This window comes from Malaya genurostris, chromosome 3 (genome assembly GCF_030247185.1).
Source record: "Malaya genurostris strain Urasoe2022 chromosome 3, Malgen_1.1, whole genome shotgun sequence".
Taxonomy (NCBI): domain Eukaryota; kingdom Metazoa; phylum Arthropoda; class Insecta; order Diptera; family Culicidae; genus Malaya; species Malaya genurostris.
In genome coordinates this window covers 236,553,802-236,578,329 of record NC_080572.1, presented here as the reverse complement: position 1 = coordinate 236,578,329, position 24,528 = coordinate 236,553,802, and the positions used below count along the sequence as shown (strand labels likewise).

Sequence of the window (24,528 nt, the reverse complement as noted above, 5' to 3'; positions counted from 1 at the left end):
TGGCCTTACTAATGAAACTTTTTTCTGTTTCGTTCCTTTGTCCACTGAAAACCCGAAACCATCTCGACCTTGTCATAGGCCACCACTCCGACGACCGTAAGTAAAGCTCCAGCACCGATCGGTGGAAAGCGGGAATCGAACGAAGACACATTCGAAGAAAACTACGATGACGAGTACGACGACGAGCTGGAGGAGGAACTGCCGACCAGTCCTGCTACCCCGGTCGGACGTCTGCCGGGCATCGTGGATCCGGTTGCCGCCGTCAGTACGGAGGTGAGTATCGTTAAGCTTTGGACGTTAAAAACTAAGAAATTATCCTTTTTTGTGGCTTGCTTGGATCTTCCACATTTGTACGATGCGAAGATGTTTCACAAACAGTTCACAAAACCACTTTGTACATTAACATTCATATTACCCTGACAACTGGAGGTGAACCAAATCGTAGCAATTCTATTGGGTTTTACACGGACATGACATAACCTCACCAAATACCCTGTATGCTAACAGAGGTGTGTTTTTATATGTTCATTTTAGTTTAAATACCAGTTTTAAACAACCACTGGCCATTATTTTGGAGTCATCTTCAATTTCGTAAGACGGTAGTGCTCAAAAGTTTAAGCACCTCAAAAAAAAAATGCAAAATTTGAGGTAAATCGGATATGAGCAGGGATGCCAGGTCATTTTTTCAAAAATCTGTGATCAAGCCAAAAACCTGTCTGTGAAAATCTGTGCACGTTTCCCGTACCATAATAGCTGATCGGAATCATTTTTGTTAGCAAAAAGAAAGTCTTACTACCAACCGCTCTGTACCTTTTTACTCGACCGCTCTGTACTTTTTGATGCTAAACTGTGATCTGATTAATTTCAGAATCTGTGAAAATCTGTGATCATTTTCTGCGAAAATCTGTGCAGAAAGTTTTAAAGTCTGTGAACTGGCATCCCTGGATATGAGTAAGTGGTGCCGCGCTTAAAGTTTGAAAATTTTTGTTCTGTACAAATCACCTTAAGGGTGAACATGAAAATCGAAATTTTATCTTTGATGCCAAATGTGTTTATTTTTATACCAATAGAGGTTCCGCTACTTTCAAACGTTCTGTCGGAAATACATTTTCACTGTGTTTTCCCTAACAATTTAAAGATTTTTTGGGGCTCTTTGTCAGTATGTGATTCATTTTAGCAATCGGTGAAAAGCTGTGGCATTTTTAAAATCCGTGCAGTGTATTGAGAATCAGTGAAACACAGATTTATCTGTGAACCAGGCATCCCTGTTTGTTAAACCTAATTGTACACAGAACTGCAAAACAACCTAATTTTAAGTACGTTCCACCGAATTTGGGGGTTCCGTTCAATAACCTAATTTTAGGTAAAGTGGCTCTATACAGTTTCCGTAAGGCACGTGCAAAAAAATACTTAACAATGAGTTATATCTACTCAATGGTAAGTTATATTTACTCTACAGTTGAGTCGTATTGACTCAACTTCAGGTTGATACGGTTTACTTAATTTTAGTTTATTGAACGAAACTCTCGCTGTTGGGTTGTTTTGCTCTTTGAATTTTGACAACAATGGAAGGAGCGAATGAAAGAAAAGATTCCAAAAAACTCAAAATTAAGTAAATTAATAATAGATAGTTTTTATTTTCCGTGTATTATTTATGACAAGGAGCAACCAAAATATGAAGAGAAATCGACAGTCTCACGACAAAAGTGCCTAACTGCAAATGAGAGCGTCTCTTTGTTTACTTTCTCTTTCGATTATTCCGGAGCCATATAAGACAAGACCTGACAACTGGCTTCTTATTCTTCCTTCCGAATCATCCTTCTCGTCATTTTTGCCCTGTGGAATAAATACCAACGTATTGGTACAGTGTAGCCATATTTACAGATTTTTTTATTAACTTTATGCTAAGAAAAAAATAAATATTCAATTTAAATTTTTAGACTCGGTTTTTTTTTTAAATAAACATGTATGTTTTGGTGAATGCATTTTTTATTATATATTAATACATAAAAACAATTAATTGAGCTTTGATGACAAAACACAAAATATCTCATGTTGAACGCAAAATCGAATCCATTGTTGACGTATTACCAGATCTTTTGGTAACCGGAAATAGTCAAGTTTGGATAGCAATGCTTAGTGCGACCACAATGTGGAACACAACAGTTAATTCTTCTCGTAAAACTAAACACACTTTCGAGTTAACACTAATTTAAAAAATCTTTTTTGGTTGCACTTTAATTCTCTAAAAGGAAAAACGGCTTGATGCTGATTTAATTACACACTATAAACATTTTTTACAAATGAGATTGAAAAAAAGTGAAAAATACATTTTAATAAACTTGTTTTCTGATTTTCTTTATACTTGGCATCATTGCTCGCGTACCCTGCAAAAGTTTTTTCTTTCCACATTGTCCGGGTAACAACATCGAAATCAGCCAATCAGAAACTGGTCCATTTTGGAAGAAAAGCAGCCTCCTCAGTTGTCATGTCTTGTCTTAGGGAGCCATTACTGCAACTTCAACTTCAAGTTTGAACTTGAAAGTTTTGCGAAGAGTAAGGCGTCAAATATAAAATCAATCCGGTAAATCGTGAAATAAAAAGTAAACAAAAAGAAACTGTCATTTGTAGTTAGGCCCTTTTGTCGTGGGACTGTCGAAATATTTTTCTGGAAATAGAACATTTCGGTACTGACATGTGATTAGGGCGTATCGTGCGACAGGCCCTTTTGAAAGTTACTAAAAATAATTCTCATTACTCGAGACTTAAGGGCTGAGGACAGTACCGTAAAGTGGTAGGTTTTTTGCTATTTTCCCATTTCAAATTATATTTTCTTGGAAACGGTGCAGAATATAGAAAAACCCATCTGACAATGTCTTCGAAATTTAGTTGAGAATATTCTGTGAAATTTTCAATATGTTAGCCGGTTCGGACAGTAAATGGCAAATGACCTTTGCCTTTACTTTCTGACATATCAGAGACTCGGATGACTCGTATCGCTAAGATGCCTAAGTTCGACTCCTCTGGTAAAAGGTAAAAGTTTAGATACGAGAAGCTTTCTGCTTACTTAAATGACCCTTGTCACGTCTCACTTTTCCGCACTTTATTCTTCACATCCTTGCTCTTCCTTGAGTACTATGGCTCTATGATTTCATATTCTTTCTCCTCCTATAATCTCCAGTTAGTTTGATATCGTTAAAAAACCGAAAAAAGTAAAAATTACTGACTGACCAGAAGTCATAAATAAAAAAGTAAAAAAAAAAGAAAAATTTCAACGCTCGGAAATGCATACCTCTACTTGTTCATCGAATATCTCGGCTTTGAAGGATTGTATCATAAATCTACCGTGACAAAGTCTAGATAATTTAGTTTAGATGCGATTAGTACACAACAACATATATGTTATCGCGATAAAAATAATTAAATAAAGTCTTGTATTTTTCAGTTAAACAAAGTCAGTTTCAATGCATCCGCCCTTTTTTTCGCTTTGGTTTCCTGATAGCATTCAGAAAAAGGAGAAAGAAATTAAATTGGCTCGACAAGGCTGCCTAACACACAGACGTTTCATTGTATATAAACACATTTTTTGTTTCGCATTAAATCTTTGTGAAAGTTGATTTTTTTTCATTGTTCATTGGAATCTATGTAATGTTCAACCCATACGATAGATTTATGTAATAAAACCAAGTCCCTGCTGGGCCGCCAAGTTCTTGTGACCATCATCTTTTCCACAAAGACGAAAACAACGAAGAAGTGTGTAAACATATATAAGAGTTTGTTGATGCTAAATATCTGTGATTTGTTGAAACAAAGTTGATTTTTATATGTTTGATGATAAATGTGATATCGTTATGAAACGTGCGGTGCCAAATTGTAATACCGACTTTCCCAATCGATGATGTGTTGTATTTTACTTCATTTTGTTTACTTTGCTCTCACTGACTTGCTAGCTTTGAAGGCCCCGAAGGACCGAGATGTTGGTTACGATAGCACTGGCTAGAGCGCCTTATTGTTGCCACCGGGCTGGATTAAACTTCTCATCAAAATGATAAAATGTATGCTGGCAACCCGGTACAGTTTGCTCATATACGAGAGAGTACAAGAGAAATACGAGGCGCAAAGGGAATTTAGCGAGACACGTGGTCGATTTAAAACTCAACACGCGACCCTCTGTCCTCAGACCTACGGACTTCAAGCATGTTGTGCATAATTTCGTAGATTGGGCTTCCATCTATAAGTTTATATCGATGATCGTGTTAATGAAAGTTGTAGAGCCGAGCAATTAGCATTAGATTTTGTAGCACTCGCAAGATCCTATCGTACGATATGGCCAAATCACATGTTATTACCGAGTTGTCAGGTTCTTTCCTACACTGAAAAACATAATCACATGAATATCATTAAAAAGATCACATTATTCCGACATAATTTCAAACCCATTCTAGTTATATGTATCCATTCAAAATAAAATGCAAATCACATGACATTCAATGAATTTAATCTATTTGGTCCAATGATTGTTATGTGCTTTGCATATATAACAAAGCAGTAACGTTCTTTACAGCTTCAATATGGCGAGTTTCGATGGTTAAGTGGTCGATGATTTTCTGGCAGTATAAAATTGTATAATCTAATAGAAATGTAAGATGAAATATCAAAATCTCTGTATAGTCTTATCTTTCTCCTACAGTAAAAGGTGTAACCTTTCTAAATTTCACCTATAGCACAAAAGCAAACGTAGTGCAAGATTGCTAGTGTAAAGCATGAGGAACATGAAATCGAATCGAAGAAAATATAGGCTACATGCAGATTGAATTGTAGATGCATTTAATGAACAAAATATTAATTCGTTTTATTGCATCAAAATCCCTTAGAGAATTATCAGCATCAATAATCGTCATATGGAATATATTATATGTTTATTCCGATAACTTCTACGTGATTAGTGGGTCCAGTGTCGTTAATTGTGTGCTAAAGAATAACAGCCTTATCGGCAGTGATGGCAGATTTTCGGGAATTTCCGTAGATCTTCTGGCCCGTACCCAAGATTTCATTTCCGGAGGGACCCTCAGATAAAAAAAACACAATATTACTGATATCTAATTCTAGGTGCGCCTTCAATACCGTCTGTGTTTTGAAAGCTTAATCGCAGATTCTAAAGTAGGGGAAGGAGGAGCAAAACGAGAACATTCTCATTTAATGATTATTATACTATTTTAATGAGATATCTATTGCGTATAAAAATTGCCATTGTTTTAAGTAACTAATAACCCGGCTAAAAATGTTTTTACTTAAATATTCATTACGGTAAATAATGGCTCAGAGCAATCGTCCCGTCCCATGCAGGGGGCAAAGCGGGGTACTTAATAAAATCTCTTATATTTCAAAAAATTCCATCAACAATTGATAGTTGAATTTTACAAAAACTGTTCGAAAATTACATCGAGTAAAAAATTAAGTTTTGCGTACCATTTTTTGCGCATCTAAATTGTATCAGTATGATTTACCAGAGTTTGCACCCACTCAGGCAAAGTAAGGCGCTGTCAAATACCCCGCTTTACCCCGAAAAAAATTAATAATAATTTACGAATTCACATAGCAAACAGTTAGAGTTAAAACGGAATATATTATTTCTCTCACATATCATATAGTTCCATAGATTGTTCAATTTCGACTTACGGGTCCAGAATAGCAGAGTGATGAGGGTTATTGCTATGATATTGCTGAGCCGATTTTCACGATTTCATATTCAAATATAATAACAATTTTTATCGAGATCCGACCTACGGGTCCAGAAACACAAAAAGATGAGTGTTGAAAAACTTTTCAAGATGGCTAAAAACTATTCCAATTTCAAGGTCTTGTTAAGGATCAAGAGTAAACCAAGTTAACTTGTATTGGTAATTTGTGTATTACGTCCTTTTTTGGTACGTATATCATAGATCTATGTATTCATATATGCAGTGCATCCAGTTTATCAAAGTGGCTTGCACTATTGAGTTTCAAACAATCTTTTGCAGCAATAATTTATTCTCAAGCGAACGTTAAGCCAGACTTTTTGGATGAAATATTAGTTTTGATAAATTTTTTACCAACGTTTGATGGAAAATTGCTTACATTTATTTTACTGTAGATTTCAATTCCCTAATAAAAATCTGTTTTAATCCACCTAGTGGTGTAATGATGCCTTTCTCATGTACATATAATATTGTGGTATTCCATTCAAAATTTATCTCTTCGATTTTTGAAACAAACCAAGAGATTGTTTGTGCATTAACTAGTATAACATACAGAATAAAACAATGCTTTGATTGCGTGAGTCATTTCCACAAACCAAAGAACCGATCACCAACTAACATGACACACAAACTCTTCTAGTACGCACTCTAAATTACGATTTAAATGTTTGTTGTATCCGAAAATATTTTAAGTGACGGTGTACAATATTGAACACATTTTACCCTATAATTCCGGAACCGGAAGTCGGATCCGGATGAAATTCAGGAATTCCGTATGGAACTACGAGACCTTTCATTTGAATCTAAGTTTGTCAAAATCGGTTCAGCCATCTCCGAGAAAACCTAGTGAGATTATTTGACACATACACACACACACAGACATTGCTCAGCTCGGTGAACTGAGTCGAATGGTATATGACACTTGGCCATTCGGGCCAATTTTCACTAGTCGGTTTTTCAAGTGATTGCATATAACCTTTCTATATAAGAAAGGCAAAAAGTTATCAACACTGCTTCAGCGGATTTGTCTTAGATTGCGCTACACAAAATAAACAAAACTAAATATTTTCTGTTACAAAAGCGGTTTTCCGGAAAAATAAATAGTTTTACGACAACATTCCATATCCACTTATAGAAGGCACGTGAATCTTTATATCGCAATAATAAGGCAAAAATCTCCACGGAAAGACCGAAATCAGCATTTTGGCGAAAAAATTAGTTGATTTTCTGATTTTAGTTAGTTATTTTTTGAGACAACTAAAAAAATCTTACTTTTGCTAATTTAGATTTTCTAATTCTAGTTCCCTTAATAATAATAAAATATTTGTTGAAATGGCTATTTCACCAATTAAACGTCCTGTCATTTCTTAGCTAAGGCACACTTCATATTCATTCAATTAATTTTGTAGTTGAATTAGAGAAATAAAACGTTGTTTTCAACCAACATAAATGGTTGAATTGGTTTCTGCATATGGCGCTGTGTCACCGAAAAAACGTTAACACCGTAATGACAACTAGCCACTAGATGGCACACAAAGCAAAGTAAATTCTCAATTTTAACTAATTTTATAGTTATTTTGGAAATTATGTTGTTAAAATCAACTAATTCAAAAACAGTAATACGAATTAGGCGGAGAGCTAATTTCGGTCGTTCCGTGTCCAAATATCAAGGGGAACGTGCCATTTGAGCCAATTTGTTCTGATTCCTGAAGATTTTCGCTTTTCTTGGATTGCAATTTTATGCAGAATGATCCGATTGGATTATTTTTCAACCATATGGAAGATTTGTTGATTAAAATCAGGAAAATAAGCACCGGAATTTGTTTTTACACACAAATTGTTGACATTACTTATATGCTTGCAAAGAGTCTTGCTCCTTAATTGGTTGCCGTACAAACTCTATTTGGCATTACTATCGGTTTTTGGTTCCGGGAATAGCGGCCAAAAACTTCAAAACAGAACAAGCATTGATTTCCAGATGCACAAGATTATGAGTTCGTTCATTGTCTTCGATTAAACTTAGACTATTGAACGGACTTTGCACATTCTAAAAAAATAGAGCAATTCCATATAAAACCGAAAGTCGATAACCAGTTAAAATTTTTAATTTCAATCTGAATTCCTTATTTCTTCATCTTACATCGATTCAGAAACCGTTTCTACGATTAAGATCACCCATCGCTCCAATAATGCACCCTAATGCTTGTTGTCGATAATAATTCCATCAAAAGTATACCATGAGAATCCCAGAAAACCGACATAATTACTATTCCGACCTATTGAGGCTCTCTAGGCCGCTTTAGAGAACTCGTGCCGACTTCAGTTCATTTTCGGGTAATCATTCTGTTCTTTGAAGTATAATAATGGATATTGATTTCTTGAACAGTAACCAACCGACACCAAAAATCCAACCGAATCTGCATCAGCATAGCCAAACATGCTTCCGAAGAACTTCGAAAAAACACTTAAGTTTTCATAATTAAATTTATCACTACTCAGTTTTCTTAAAATTTTGAAATTTTGCTTTGCCGAGCCGTGATGAGTTTTTGAAATATATAAACTGTTACTGTTTCGTTCCACGAGGATGACTTTAGAACTGATAAATAGATAAATAGAATTCGAAACAAAATTTGACAAATAATCAAGGCAACTCAAAATTGGAAAACTATAGCCGAAAAAACCGAAGTGTGGAAAAGTTTCAAGCGAATTTCACAAACTTTTCATCATTTCCTATATTGCTTACGCACTGCTGTTTCGTATGGTAGTGGTGTGATAAATGCACGGTGGGCTCGGTGGCGTTATAACGTGAGCAAAAATTACATATATAAAAATAATACGTATTTATGCAACATTGGATTTTGTGTTGAAATAACAACGAGATGAATACAATAAAATGGGAGTTATAAAAAAACGTTCATTTTCTAAGGTAACTATCTTTTATAATGACAGTTATGCCACCTGCAGTTCAACATAAACCGCTTGGCTCAATAAAATTTTTACGCGATTCCTATTTTATTAAAGAACATTCCGTAAACTGTTTGGGATCGATTTTTCGATCCTAAAAAGGACCAAACCGTTGATTTATTTGTCGTGCTCTTCGAACCCAAAAGGTTAACTTCCGAATTTCAAAGAAAATAGTTGTTATAGTTTTCTTAAAGGATGTAACTTCATAACTATATTCTGTGAGTTTCAACTATTTCATTTATATATTTTCTTCCTTCACAGTCCACAACACCCGATGCAACGACGATTCCCTCGCCAACAACCGTTCCGTCCACAAGCCCGTCGACAACGATCCCAGTGACAACAACAACAACAACAAATTCAATCAGCACCGAAGCTAGCTCAACAGCATCAACGACCGTAGCTTCAACCGCCAGTACAACACAACCGAGCACAACCGAACTGGACGAACCAACCAATCTACATCCGATCATTAGAAACCGGATTCCGAAGCAAGCCATCATTGCCGGTAAAGTGTTCAGTCTGCCGGTACCACTGGAAACCTTCTACGATGCCGAAGATGGCAACAACCTTCGGCTGGAGCTGTTCGATAGCCATGGCAATCAACTGAAGAACAATTCTTGGGTACAGTTTAATGTAGAAACCAGAGAAATTTACGGTCTCCCGTTGGAAAAGGACGTCTCCAAGTGGCACTATATACTGCAAGCTGTCGATTCCGGCGAGCAGTCAGTTAACGAAACCGTCGATGTATCCGTCCAGCAGCACAAATCTCATCGCAGTGTTAATCATGAAATCAGTTTGGCCCTGCGATTGCAGCGCAAATTCGCCCGAAACGTCGACTGGCAGATCGAGGTGATTCGTGGTATCGCCAAGGTGCTCGGTGACGTTTCGCTGACTAACATCGTAGTTCGTGAGGTTCGCAACAGTATTCAGGATCCGAATCTAGCCACGTTTGTTTACACCAATGAAACACTGCCGAAGGATCGCTGCCCCGAGGAGAAACTGGAAGAGCTGGTAGTCCAACTGACGGAAAAGGCCCTCAATGATGCACTGAATCCGGATATTTTGGTGAAATCCGTTCAGGGCCAGCAAATTGGACAGTGCCTGAAGTCGCTTATTCCGAAGGTTAAACCAACGCAGACAATTGCTACGAAGAATTTTGCACCAACGACCCGGAATCAGGTGGATCGAGTAAACGCCACCGTTGGCCATCTGCTCGTCTACAAAGTACCGATTGTGAGTTGATGAGTGGATAACGTTTTGTTTCATGTATTGATTAAATGATTGCTCGCTTTCAGGATACTTTCTACGATCCCGAGGATGGCACCGATCTCAAGCTGAAGCTACTGACGACCATAAGAAGCCCGCTGGATCAGTATCACTGGTTGCAGTTCGATTCGAAGAACCACGAGTTCTTCGGAATACCCAGAAACAGTGACATTGGTCAGAAGGAGTATCTGCTGGTGAGTTCCAAGCATATTGTTTCATGTTCACGCGTAAAACAAAATACAAAATTGCCGGTTTTTCTATTTCAGATGGCCGAAGATCGCGAAGGACTCACCGCCACCGATGCTCTGGTTGTAGTTGTTCACCAAGCCCATCCCAAGCGCGACCACAGTGTTTTGTTCGAACTGACGCTGGATACAACTCACGAACAGTTCAGTACCGCACAAACGCAACGAAGATTCATCGAACGGCTCGCTCAGGTATTCGGCGATGCCAACACCAACTACATTCAGATCCGAAATATCCGCACAATCATGCACAGCGGTCAGGTACAGGTGGCTTTCTATAACACAACGCTCTACCGACAGCACCAGCGCTGCCCGAATGAGGAGATTGAAAGCATGCGAAACATTCTGATGTATCCGGATGGTACCATTCGCGCCAAGGTACGGGAGATTCTTGGTCAGGAGTTCAGCCTGCAAAACGTTAGTCTGATTCCGGTGGGAACCTGTCAGGGTTACGACACTCCGATCCACGTGACGAATGAACCGGAAAAGACTTTGCCGCCTCCAATCGCCAAGGATGACTATCTTCTCACCTTCGTCCTGCCGGCTGTGATAATCCTGACAATGCTACTGATCGCTTTCATCATTGCGTGTATCCTGTACCGACGGCGGCTTACCGGCAAAATGGAACTTGGTAAGTCGATCAATCACTAACCTGTCAAAATTGCACCCCCACTGCTAACCCCGATTGGTGAAAGGCTAATACATTATCCAATAATCGAAGAATATATCAATTTCCAACCTATCGCATCCCAATCCCATCAAGGTACCGATGAGGAACGCAAGTCGTTCCGCTCGAAGGGTATTCCGGTGATATTCCAGGATGAACTGGACGAGAAACCGGAAATCGGCAACAAGTCGCCGGTGATACTGAAGGACGAGAAACCGCCGCTGCTTCCGCCGTCCTACAGCAGTACCAATAATGATGGTAAGTGGAAACTTGACCGATTGCATAAGATTTCTTGTGAATTGATGGGAGTTCGCACATTTTGCTAAGTCCGCAAGTAAAGAAGATTTAAAACTATATTATGGTAATCTATTAGTACATCAATATTGAAAATAAATCGATTTTATCCAAGCTAATATTTTCGTCTTCGTCATCAATGAAAAGATTGTGCTGTAGAAGAGAACTAAGAGGTTTTCCTTGCATTTTACTTTCGAATTGTTTTAGATTACACTAAGCGCACATAATAAATGGAAATTAGATCATAGTTCAAGATGATAACGGATTGAGACTACCATTATCTATTGCATATTCTGTGAAGAATGTTCAAATTGGAAAAATCAATATCAAATTTAAATTTAAGCGTTGTCTCTCCAAGCAATCAAAAGTTCCACAGTACCTGAGAAGTATTCATCTTATTAGAGCTCCAAAGTACACGTGGTACTTTTTGGCAACTTAAATCTACCATACTCTACTTTTCTACTTTTATTATGAATCTCTACCACACTTACTTTTCGTGTTGGGCTTCGGGTAAATGAACCCAAATCTATATATACTTTTTTTTTCTAAAATCTGAGTCCGATCCGTACTCGTAGAAAATATTTAAAAAAAATGACCTTACCCGACCCGAACCCGAAAATTTTTTTACAATACCTTTACACGTCTGGTTTGGATTCGGATCGGGTTTCGATTGCAAATCCCTCCCTTTGGTTGGTGGGCTTGACGGTATTGCAAACATCATCACATACAATCAATTAGCGTTACAATTTGATAAAGATACAGTTACAGTTTTTAGTTTCATAATTGAATTAAATGAATAATATATGGAACGACTTGAATAAGATGTTGATTGCATTACGCTCCAACATCCGGGGTTGGAGAGGCCGGTAGGGCTTAACTGAGCTCTTTTTTATGTTTTATTTTCATACTACCGGCCCTTATTACCAGTGTGAAGTGAAAATTAAGTAGAGTAAACGTATCCCAATTGGGTTTCACACGATGACAATAAATGAACGGTAAATCGAATCCATCTTTGACGTTTATTGGTGGTTTGTGTACCATGGAATACTGTGGAATGTTATAGAATATTGTAGAATATAATAAAATAATAACGACCGAACCAATGAGCACGGAGAACCCTTCGATCATAAAATTGCGATATCGCAGTTTTTGATTTTTGCGATAGTTGATTTAACTAATTTCTTTTTGATTCAACCAATATGGTTTTTGATTTTCATATATTCAAGTAGTTGAAAAATATGTTGTTTTGATTGCTGTCAAATGCCGGAGACAGTTGAAAGGAAAACAATAATCGCAATGCAAAATCAACAACTTTTTTAGTTGAAATCTGTTCGCGTCGCTTCAAAATGTCAATGAAAACAACATCGATGGCTAAAGCGTTTGGTGAAATTGTGTTCATTCGAGTTGAGAAATTTATGATAACAAGTGTTTATCTAACAGCGGTGTTGTGATAAAGTTTACCTTATTTAAGATGAAAAAGATTTGGTGACAAATAAGAAAATGTTAAGGAATGATCTCGTAATCTTTCAGGTATGCGCAAAAATTTTATTCTTCAAATTCGATCATTGATTTACTTCTAGCAGACTGTTTTACTTCCAGCTGTTTGATACCGATGATGATGTTCATGCATTAGCAATAAAACGCTTTTTGACATGAATTTAATTTATGAAAGTAACAGGAGCGAAGGGTTTCAAACACACAGAACGCGCTGTGATTGAACGGCGCGTTTGAATTGCCGTCGCAAAATTCCAATTCCCAGCGGTTTATGCACCCAAGCTCATGTTATAAAATGACTGAAATTATCAGTGCATAACTTTAGTTCAACCGTTTTAAAGCATTATCTTTCAATACTAATTTTAAGTAAATTTAATAATTTCGCTAATTTACTCGCGCCTCCGGGCGCTTTTTGCTAATTAAAAACGTTTTTCTACATCAATCATTTCCAATGGAATCAGAGGTTTTTTTTAGAATTTAGATCTTTACTGATCTCGACTTGACATGATCATGATCATACAAAAATCAAAATCACTTAGAGATCAGATCAGTTCTGATTTCGTAATGATAATTTATTCCTTGGTTAAGATCACTTGAAATCAGCAGTGATTGGTGGTTTTCCCAGCCCTAATGATATTACATGTCAATATAAAATACTGTTTATATTTTAACAACGATATTTAATTCATGAATCTCAACATACCGAACTTATTTCAAATAGATCATGACGTGTATCAGTAAGTATATTTTGATTATGTTCGAGTTGAATCAACTATTTGGAATGTCTAAAACAAATAAAACCGATTTATTTTTCAACTAACAGAATTTTGTTTCAATAACAACACCAGTTATTTCAACTAAAATATTTGTTGAAATTGAAAGGTATGTGTCCTCACTAATTGACAGCATTTTTTTTTTCAAACAGTTAAATTAGTTGTTTCAACCATCGTTTCTGCTAATCGAAAAACAAAAATGACAGTTTAGTTAAAACAACAATCGATTAGTTGTACCAAATTTTAACCAATCGAATTCAGAAAATCAACTAATATTCTGGTTGAAATGGGATCGCGGGTGGTTCCGTGAGCAAACCACTGATAGCTGTCAAACGATGTTCATCCAGTTTATATTGTGAGGATGTATCGTTTGGGACCTGATGGGTGAGATGATGTGTGAATGAAATGTAAGAGTGAGTGCATGCAAGAACGGTAATAAAGGCCACCGTTTCAGCTCAGGACTAACGATCGACCAATAGAAGAGATAGAAATTGGGTAACGGTACCCCCATTCATCTCAAATCCATTAGTCATTTCATGTACGAAAACCATTAGTTAGAGTGAGATCTGTTATCTCTGTTTGATAGATTAATTTCAAGAATAACATGAAATCTGGAGCTTTTTTTTTTTGTTCGTTAAAACAGCAGTATTGAATCATTTCTGAACTACTTTTATGTTCCATTGCTTCTTACAGACGAGGCAAAGATTTTGCATTCGATTTTATCTCAATAAATTTATTGAAAGTCGAGTAATCGGTAAAATAACATGGTGACTCTACTAATGAGATGACTATTGGCACACAAATTTTAGTTAGAATCTATTAGAATAGAAATAGTAACTCAATGTTGTGATGCTTGCTTGTGGAATACATGTAGGTATGTATGCATGTGTGTATGCGTATGTGCCTGTGTGTATGTAAGTGTTTTTGTGTGTACAACATACATTATACCGTTCCCTCGGGTGTGTTGTATCAAATTGGTTGTGACACATTTCGATTGCGAGTCAGTGTACCAGATGTTCAAAAGTGCCTGAGCGGATGGTAATATACTATCAAGAATCAACCGAAGATAACGAAATGTGAACATGCTGTAGCAATACTATTAAACCCAAGTGTTATTATCATTTAAATAAAAACGCATGTCCTCAGTTCTTATCCGTCAAACCATGATGAGCTGCCCTACAAAAATCAATGAAACACTAATTTTTTTTTTTTTTTTTTGGAAACGGATGACTGGATGAGGAACAAGAAATACGAAAATGCTGAAAGAATTAGAAAGGAATATTGGAAGCAACATAACATGCCAGCAAAAGTACGGAGTGAAAAATGACAACAAAAGACACGAATCACAGCTGAATAGAACACTGAAATTAAGGTAAAACAGAATACAAACTATGAACAAAGGTAAGAAAACCAACATGAAGAAATAATAGAAACTGCTGGGTAACAATGTAATTTCCTCATATTGAAAGAGGCGTTTATATGGCGCGCATGCGCTAATTCGGCCTGATACAAATTAACGGGGAGGGCAATACATTTTGGACAGGGCTGTAAAAAGCTGATTGGAACCCTTTCCCCACCAAAATGTAATATAAGGAAACTATAAGGATCGGGTTTCGATTGCAAATACCTGAGACCCGATGATCTCTAAAGCAAACCAATTTCCTTAAGACAGTTCTGCATTCGTAGTTCTAAATTAGCCTAATTTGATTCCAATACACTCGATCATTTCAGAGTTTCATAAGTTTAGGACTTATGAACCAATAAAATTCCCTTTTCTAATTCAAATTCTTTTCTATCCACTCTACAATTTTTGGCTTCATATCTTGCTCCGAAATGTGAAAATCTCATGATTTTGTCTAATGCATACATTATCGATATGAATGCGAGCGAGAAAAGAATAATTTTGGATCATTAATTTTCGATTACTGACGAATTTGGCATCAGCTCGAACAAACGTTGGCAGCAGCCTCTCAGATTTGAATGAAACTTTCTGGGCATGTAGATTTTGTTACAAAATGCCACAATCGGACTGCCTTTTCTAGAAGGGCCAAACTTTGATTAACCAATTTTAGTTAAAAATTGTACTCTCGGGAAATGACAAATATTACCAAAAAGTGTTGATTTTCACAGAATCGGTGAGCTTTTCGAATAAAAAAACTGAATCGAGTATTACATTGAAAATAATCGATTTAAAAAAATTTAAATCGAAATGCAAAAAAAAAACATTTTTGATTTTGATGAAGTTTTGTCGTTTTTGTCTCTCTTGCTAGTTCAATTTCCTATGAAAATAATACAAGCGCTGATTTCAGGAGTCTATAGGTTGATTTCCAGCCAATTTTTTCGTAAAAAGTTTATTTCCCCATACTAAATCTCATATAAATCAAAAATATAGTTTGACTGATCAAGCTAAAATGTTGCATAGTTTTTTTTTTGGGACCCAGTGTCTTTTTATCGAAAACTAAACTAAACTGAAAGTCATAATCATACAAGTATTTAATGAGCAAATACCACCGCAAATGACAGATTTTTTTGAATTTTTTTCGGTATAGCATAAGCGTTATTTATGATCAAACGAAACAATTTACAGTATCAGTTTGCCTTTTCATGTCTAGCCTTACTTTTGAGAAGGGGCGAAGAAAAAATTCCTTGAATATTTTCAATAATATATAAAGGGTGATTTTTTAAGAGCTTGAGAACTTTTTTAAACAATAAAACGCATAAAATTTGCAAAATCTCATCGGTTCTTTATTTTAAACGTTAGATTGGTACATGACATTTACTTTTTGAAGATAATTTCATTTAAATGTTGACCGCGGCTGCGTCTTAGGTGGTCCATTCGGAAAGTCCAATTTTGGGCAACTTTTTCGAGCATTTCGGCCGGAATAGCCCGAATTTCTTCGGAAATGTTGTCTTCCAAAGCTGGAATAGTTACTGGCTTATTTCTGTAGACTTTAGACTTGACGTAGCCCCACAAAAAATAGTCTAAAGGCGTCAAATCGCATGATCTTGGTGGCCAACTTACCGGTCCATTTCTTGAGATGAATTGTTCTCCGAAGTTTTCCCTCAAAATGGCCATAGAATCGCGAGCTGTGTGGCATGTAGCGCCATCTTGTTGAAACCACATGTCAACCAAGTTCAGTTCTTCCATTTTTGGCAACAAAAAGTTTGTTAGCATCGAACGATAGCGATCGCCATTCACTGTAACGTTGCGTCCAACAGCATCTTTGAAAAAATACGGTCCAATGATTCCACCAGCGTACAAACCACACCAAACAGTGCATTTTTCGGGATGCATGGGCAGCTCTTGAACGGCTTCTGGTTGCTCTTCACTCCAAATGCGGCAATTTTGCTTATTTACGTAGCCATTCAACCAGAAATGAGCCTCATCGCTGAACAAAATTTGTCGATAAAAAAGCGGATTTTCCGAATGGACCACCTAAGACGCAGCCGCGGTCAACATTTAAATGAAATTATCTTCAAAAAGTAAATGTCATGTACCAATCTAACGTTTAAAATAAAGAACCGATGAGATTTTGCAAATTTTATGCGTTTTATTGTTTAAAAAAGTTCTCAAGCTCTTAAAAAATCACCCTTTATTTCAGACTTAATAGCTTCAGCAATGTTTTACAAGGACTACGTAAAAAAAATAGCACTGTCGAAAAACAACTTTTAAAAATAACACTTAAAACTCAAATATCTCAAAAAATGTATTTTTGACTTTTATATGTTGTAGCTGAAGTCGAAAATAAAATACTGTCAAATTTTTAGAATGCAGAAATAGTATTTGAAAAATTGAAATTTTTTTTCAATCAAATTTTATGGAAAAACGGTGATGTTTTAACAAAAAGAATGTTAATCAAAATTTTGTTATATGCTATCGTTCACAAGATACAGTTGTCTAAAAACCATGGGAAATTTTTATTTTTGTAACGATTTTGGATGATTTTTAAAAAAATTAATTTTCCTAAAATAGTAGATAAATTGTTAAGCAAAGTATAGAATTCATTGTATGAAATTGTCTCAGAAAATATTTTTCCAGTTTTCTTATACAAACATATCTGTTATTTTCTTAGGGTAAGCGAGTTGTTACATTTTCCCTGATGTTACACAAATGTACCTGTTGGCTGTTTGTATATAAAACAGTCTGCCCAAGTAACCAGTAAGCACTAATAATGACATTCAATTAGCCTTTTATAAGCACCAAAAATGCTTAAAGCTCTATATCTGCAAACTGAAATCTCATCTGTTGTAACTCAATCAGAATTCAGCTTTCAGAATGCAATCAGCCATAAATGAGCATTGTCTATGAATAGCAGTATATTTTGCCAAAGTCGGTCTTAATTCAGTGTCAAGTGCAATTGAAATGCCAATTAGCGATTATTTGCTGTCATTATGCGGCATTATTATGTGCTTATTGGATACCGGGGTGGTACTGCGAACAAACAAGCTAGTGAGAAACAAGTGAGAAGAGGAAACAAGAAATAGTTCAGAATCGAAGAATGAAGTACAAAATGAATAGCTTCTTCTACAGGGATTACGTTACCGTGCTGCTCTGAGTAAACGAACGTATCGGGAGTGGTTTCAACGTTTGAAAAATGGTGATTTCGACGTCGAAGACAAACATGGTGGTGGAAGAGAAAAAACCTTCAAAAATGAACGGTGTGATTTACTACGAGCTCTTAAAACCAGGTGAAACCATCACAGGAGATCGCTACCGAACGCAACTGATGCGCCTTAGTCACGCGTTAAAAGAAAAGCGGCCACATGACAAAGTCATCCTCCAACACGACATTGCTCGGCCTCACGTCGCAAAAGTGGTCAAAAAGTACCTGGAAACGGTGAAATGGGAAGTCTTGCCCCACCCGCCGTATTCCCCAGATGTCGCCTCTTCTGACTTCCACCTATTCCGTTCGATGGTACACGGCCTGGCAGATCAACATTTTCAATCCTTCGAAGAGTTGAAAAAATGGATTGCTTCATGGATAGCGTCAAAAGAGGACTCCTTTTTTCGAGCCGGGATCCGAAAATTGCCGGAAAGATGGAAGAAAGTTGTCGTTAGCGACGGACAATACTTTGAATAATACATCTGTTAGCACTTTTTCGCAATAAAGCTTCTAATTTTGAAAAAAAAATAAACGGCGGAAGCAAAGTTGTACACCTGATAATATTGCCAAATTAGTTGAACTAGGATTTGAAAATCTGCTTAGCAAAAAAATTGAAATTTGCGATTTATGTCTTTTGGAGTCGAACAAACGAACTGCTCTATCTAGTAGCGATGACTTATCGAGTAATGAAGAGGAAGATGCTCGTATGGATGTTCAGAGTTAGGAAACAGTAGAAGCAACAACAGAAACACCAATAGAGCCAACCAATTCCAACATAATTGTTTTAAGTCAGAAAACATTAGAAGCGACCTCTGCAACATCGAACGAGACAACGGACTCAAACGTTGATTGAATATTAATATTTTCAATGAATCAATCGAGTTTGCCGTGACCCCAATTGACAAAACAAAAATTAGTTCTGTTAAATATATTATGGAGAAATATCACGAGATAATAAACAGCAGCATATATTTGCTCTAAGCAAAGAAGTTAAGTTTTGATGAAGGCAGAATCAATGAGTTGTATGAAATAACTGAGCAGCTCAAAGAAATGTTTTTCAGTGAAGGTACGGCAAGGGTTCATTAATTTTAACTCTTAACTATACTACCAGCCCAGAAACTAAAGAAAACATTTAATACGACGATATATACGGCAACGAAAGCAAAAAAATTACTGAATGAGAGCGGAGTGCATTCGACTATTGGATCGAGGGCAGCCAGTGAAAATATTAAGGACACCGTTATGCAATTTAACGAGGATGGATGAAACCAGCCGACCAATTGTCAACGTGATTGTGTAACAATTGGGAAGAGCGGAAAACGTCAAACTGTTCAAAAATAAGCAAATGACCACTACATTGCGAGAAGCCTACAACCGATATCAGGAATTGAACACTTAAATACAAATTGGATTTTCATCCTTTGCTCAACTCAACGGCCTAAGAACTGGAAACTATTGACAGGCTCAAGGACTCACAACGTGTGTGTGTGTGAATCTCATTATCCATAGCTTAAAAATATGGCTTATCTAATGAATGGAAAGTGTATACAAATAGTTTGACATGAAAAAATTAACATAACTGTAGACTGTTTTTTCACGTCAATACGAAAATTGCTAACTCGAAAAAAAGTTTATTGGAAGAAATAAATAAAAAATATATTGAGAAATACTCTCGAACATTGTATAAGAACTTAAAATATGCTTAGCGGTTTAAGTTGAACTGCTAGGCAGTTCAATTTGAATTGTTTTAAGCACTAACGAGCCGAAGGCGAAACGCGAAGAAATAGAAACAAACTATGTGCTTTTTGCACAAACAAACAAAACCCCTAAATGTTCACTTCAAATAAAATTATTTCGGATAAAATATTTTTTTTTTAATTCAACCATCCAAAAATCGTTACAAAAATAAAAATTTCCCAAAACATGTTTTTTTTTTCAAACTGTATTTCAAGAACGCTAACATATAGCGAAATTTTTACCAACATCTTTTTTATTGGAAATTTAGTGTTCTTTCATAAAGTTTTGTAGAAAAATTTACAAAAATTTTCGTGATTTTCAAAATTTTACATTAAATTGAAAATATGTAACTTTTTCAAATATTGCTTTACCATTTTAAAAATTGGACAGTGTTTTGTTTTGACCTTTAGCTACAGAATATAAAAAAGTAAAAAATATGAAAAATACATTTTTTGAGATATTTTAATTAAAAAAAAAGTATTATATTTAAAATAAAAAAAGGCGGGTGGGTAATGTTAGAGACATGACTGGATGTCGTAAATACGAAAACAATTGAAATGTTCTTTTACACTTTCGAATATCAATTAGTTGATCAATTGTATGAATTATGCAAGCAGTCCCCTTCTTCACATTTTTCGCAAAAACAAAGAAGGCTTCACTTGATCTCGATTACTGTGAATTTCACACAGCGAAAAGTGCACAAATATAATTAAATTGTTCTAGATTTGCACTAAACTGAAGATTTTTACCTTCGATTTGCGAAGAAGAAATTCTAATAGTTCTTTAGAAAACTTTTAGAGCCATTAGAACGGCTGATTTTGTGTGATGCTCTCCACCGTTGCCCCCTTTTCGTTGTTTTTTCACCAATGCAAACAACTGGCAGCTGTGACGTAATCGCTCTTGTCGGAAGCGAAACTAGCTTTGCAAACGACATACAATACATCTGCTCGCAGTGGCGATAGAATCCAAACTATTCTAATTTTTGTTAAGAGGTTTCTTTTTACGTGATTTCGTTTGTAGCTTTTTCACCAATGGGCGGTCCTAATGGCTATAAAAAATATCATTCATTTTGGATTTGCATTTCATTGAAAGAAACTATCAGGATGCTGTGCGGGATTCATTCCTGCCTTTCAGAAGGACCAAATTGTGGAACTCACTACGATATTAAGCACTGTTCGGAACATTTTTCTCGAACGATTTGTTGTACAGTAGCAGATATTTTGTTCTCTTCCTCAGAACGCGTTCTGATTGGCTGGTGTTGACATGAGTCAAATGAGACAGGTTTTTCAATAGTGTACTATTGAAATACTTCAATGCTGTTGCTAAACACGTTTAAGTTGAAAAACTTCGATTCTATTGGTAGTTGGATTATATAAATCCTTTCACAGATCACTGAGCTATGTAAAAATGTTCGGTAAAAATCTTTTAAAATACGAGAAAGGTAAACTCGCCTTATGAATTATCCTCTCTGATACTCGTTTATACCAAACATTTCAAAAAAGTTTAATTTTGAATTGTTTGAGATTATATCACACAACTGAAAATTTTATCATATAATTGTGATCATATTTCCAATGGCATGTAGCAAAAATTATTTTGATTCGTTAAATACAACAAGAGATATTCACGATCAAAAACTTATTACTCTCCTAGAGGGTAAATTTTGAAAAGGCGCCCCATAGTAAAGTAAGTCGTATTCACGACAAAAATAGACAAACGAAAATCGCAACAGTGCATTTTTTTACATAGTTTTTCAAATTACCTTAAATATTGCAGAAGATACCAAATCGATCGGACTCACCGTTTCTGAAATATATGTTACTGAAAATTTTCTGGGGATTTTTGCTCAGCACCTTCTCAAAAGTAAGGCTAGAGTAAAAATGGCAAACTCATTGTGCAAATTGTCTCTTTTGATCATGAAGAATGCATCTGCAAAATTCGACTTTCAATTTCGATGTTGTACCCAACAAGAAAAAACTTTATAAAATGACATAATCATTATTGATCTATTTCCAATAATTGATCCTCTATCGGTGATTAAACTATTCTTTTTCTTCTGTCAGGTGAAAACGACGACTTGGACGAGTACGTGCCCCCGCCAGCAGTCGTTGTTGGAGGCCGTGAATCGCGGGGTAAATCCCCGGTAACCCCATCCTACCGGAGGCCACCGCCGTACGTGTCACCTTAGAAGCGAGTTTTTCGTAGTGCGATGTCCGGTCACCAGCAGCAGCAGCAGCACCAAAACCAGCACCACCAATACGAACACAATCAACACCGTCACCATGGAAACAGCAGCTAGATTTTTTGTCCAAAACAGGTGCGGCGCGTGAGGTGACGAAAAAGGAGCTAGAGCACTACGAACCGAACGGAAGCGGTTTTGATTTCTTGTTTGTTTTTTATTTTATTTTTCGTTTGGTATTTACTTACTAAGTACTACACGGACAAGGGGCGCGCACGTCACGGAACGTGAGCGCGATAGAATGATTTAAGAACCGGACGACAATGATCGAGACACAGGAAAAAAAAGATCCTCACATCTCTATTTCTGCGGGAAAACGAAAGTCTTTCGAGAGGATGTGAGTTTTATTCATAGTAACATATGAAAAAAAATTGATATTTTTGTAAAAAGTGTCCGGCGAACCGAGCCGCTGGAAATTGTGAAATCAATTTGTAGTCATCTTACGCTAAGATATGAAGTTAATCAGATAACAGAATACATACAAACGTAGTTTTAGCAGTGTAAGTTTTTATAACTTTATTTTTGATTGAATTGTGAACCCAACTGTTTTCGGCCAATTCAACATCCGAAGCTATGACTAGTTTGGTTTGTTGTGAAAAGATTTTCCCCATTCTATTCCTTGTTTCGCTTTCCGACCGAAGGAACATGCAGAACAAGCGAAACGCACAATCAATCCTTAAATTTACTCGTTTAGGTTTAAAGAATCTATACAATGCAGCAACAGAGCTTAAGACGATAGTGGAAAAAAGGCACCTTTCAGTTCTAGTTCTCGAAACCAACTATCGGGCGAATATAGTAAATGGATATTACACCTATAAATGTGAAAAAAACATCACTCTAACAAGGAAATTTTCTCGTACTACTCTTTTAGGATAAATTTACACCCGAACAGCGAAACCCCTTTTTTATTATTACCTGCACTGGCAGAAAAGGCCCGTGATTTTATAAATTACGACATCCGTGCGTTTTACATGTTAATAAATGAATGTGAACACAACTAGGAATTGTCGGTGAACAAAAGATAAGGTCATCAATGCAAATGCCCAATCCTAACAAATAAACAAACAAACGAACGCTTAGTTTCTCAATAAAACAACTGTCTCGAATCAAGAATCAAAATATCAATCGTTTTCCGCAGCTAAATCCCATGAACTTGTTATGATCTCACCTATTTTCTGTTTTTTTTAATTGTTTTATTCCGAGCTTTCCCCGCAATTTCCCATATCGAAGTAATAGTTTTGAAACTCGCGAAACTTACAAGTAACTGCCATATTAAAACGATAATAGTAGCCAGCTTGAGAGAGATAATTTCAAGAAAAATAAAGGACTTAATAATGTTTTAAAGTGTGCATTTAATTGGGGTCTTCCTAATTCAAAATGCAACAGAAAAATCAGTCCTTAGGACAATTTCGCCAAACTGACCAGTTATAAAATTGGTTTCCAATTGAAGACAACAACAACCATTATCCAGAACGTAAAACAACGATTTTCACCGGTGAGAATGTAAAAGCTGAAGCAATCTGCTCTGTCCACTAGTTATTCGTTTGTAAAACGAATGAAAAACAGAAAGAGAAAACCGGAGCAATTACTATCACAGGGTTTTCCGTAAAATGTTTTCCTTGAGTAAAAAGTTATTCGCTCGTTTGTAACTATTTAAGTGTAACGCTTATCTATGTATTTTTTTTAATAGCTGCCAGTCTTAACAAACGGCACAATGTAATCTGCGTAACTGAATAATCGTACATGAATATATCTATCTGAAGCAAGTGTTAAATTATTTCGACTAAATTTTCTCAGTGTTTTTTTTTTCAGTTTTATTCCATTTTGACAAAATGAGCTGTATAGCATACATTTAATTTTCTTCATAAGCTAGAAAGGAAAATGTTAAACAAACAAACAAAACTATAAATGTAAAGCGAATAATTTGCTGGTCGAAATAACTTCCCGGAACAAATAGATCCCACACTGAACCTAACTTGAAACAGAAGCAACAGTGGACTGAAAACCAACCCAACCAAAAACAAAAAAAACCACAAACTCACATTTCCTAAAACAAACAAATAAATTAAAAAAAAAACATTTGTCTAACCAAGTAATGTCTAAAGCGAAAATAAAACGCACCATTCAAGAGAAGAAGAGAAAGAAAAATTGAAACAAAAATCAACTAGAAACACACTATTAGATATACTCACGCACTGATAGAGAAAATATACAAACAACATAAGGAAAACCTCTTGAAACCTAGTAAGATGCAATCTAAACACAAAGCGAAAGCTGCAAGCCAGGATAGATGAAAGGGATGGATTTACTGCAGCTATGGGTCGAAATCGGAGAAATAAGAGAAAATCGATAAGATAAGAATGACGAAAACTCGATAACCAAATTGTACATTTTTTAATAAAAAGGTAAAAACATTTAAGCAAGTTTTTATGTTAAGTATCACAAAACAATACAAACCTGTTTCAAGGTCAGTTTATTTTTTGGCGTGAATTTTTTGAAATGGG

At 36.0% G+C, this 24,528-nt stretch overlaps 1 protein-coding gene across 9 annotated transcripts in view; it reads left to right on the top strand.

Annotated features, from left to right (window-relative positions):
• LOC131434652 (uncharacterized) overlaps nt 1–24,443 on the top strand; it is a 554,689-nt gene extending 530,246 nt beyond the window's left edge. For 8 of the 9 annotated variants that reach the window (XM_058601601.1, XM_058601596.1, XM_058601597.1 and 5 more), the window contains 6 exons: nt 79–273; nt 8,964–9,938; nt 10,001–10,165; nt 10,238–10,847; nt 10,938–11,141; nt 21,849–24,443. In XM_058601601.1, the coding sequence (XP_058457584.1) occupies nt 79–273; nt 8,964–9,938; nt 10,001–10,165; nt 10,238–10,847; nt 10,938–11,141; nt 21,849–21,973 (2,274 nt within the window). In that variant the 3' untranslated portion in view covers nt 21,974–24,443. The remainder of the gene's footprint in view (nt 1–78; nt 274–8,963; nt 9,939–10,000; nt 10,166–10,237; nt 10,848–10,937; nt 11,142–21,848) is intronic. The other variant, XM_058601602.1, reaches the window with a different exon arrangement.
• The last annotated feature ends 85 nt before the right edge of the window (nt 24,444–24,528 follow it).